Below are 317 nucleotides of genomic sequence, written 5' to 3'. Positions count from 1 at the left end.
TCGAAAAACAAGCATGCACACCCCTATAAACCCTTATTTAACCACCCCCTCTCCTCCTCCCTCCCACAGACACCAATCCCGCCCCACGTCGTGTACTGGAAACACAACGACCGACTCCTGAACTACGACACGGAGCGCGGGGGCGTGAGCGTGACCATCGAACACGGCGCCAAGACATCGTCCCGACTCGTCATCTCCGGCGCCACCACCAAGGACGAGGGAAACTACACGTGCGAGGCCCCGAAGACGCTGCCCGCCTACGTCTACGTCTTCGTCAGGAAAGGTGAGTAGGGGAGATGGGGAGGTAGAGAGGGCGA

At 59.9% G+C, this 317-nt stretch overlaps 1 protein-coding gene across 2 annotated transcripts in view; it reads left to right on the top strand.

The window, feature by feature from the left end:
* Window positions 1–317, top strand: part of LOC119590550 (zwei Ig domain protein zig-8-like) — a gene marked incomplete in the record, with an annotated part of 99,462 nt that overhangs the window by 77,963 nt on the left and 21,182 nt on the right. For both annotated transcript variants that reach the window (XM_037939208.1, XM_037939207.1), the window contains 1 exon segment: window positions 70–283. In XM_037939208.1, coding sequence (XP_037795136.1) covers window positions 70–283 — 214 coding nt within the window.

Source organism: Penaeus monodon, chromosome 27, assembly GCF_015228065.2.
Source record: "Penaeus monodon isolate SGIC_2016 chromosome 27, NSTDA_Pmon_1, whole genome shotgun sequence".
NCBI classification, from domain to species: Eukaryota; Metazoa; Arthropoda; class Malacostraca; order Decapoda; family Penaeidae; genus Penaeus; species Penaeus monodon.
Note: the sequence above shows the minus strand (reverse complement) of the source record. Positions and strands in the feature narration are given on the sequence as shown.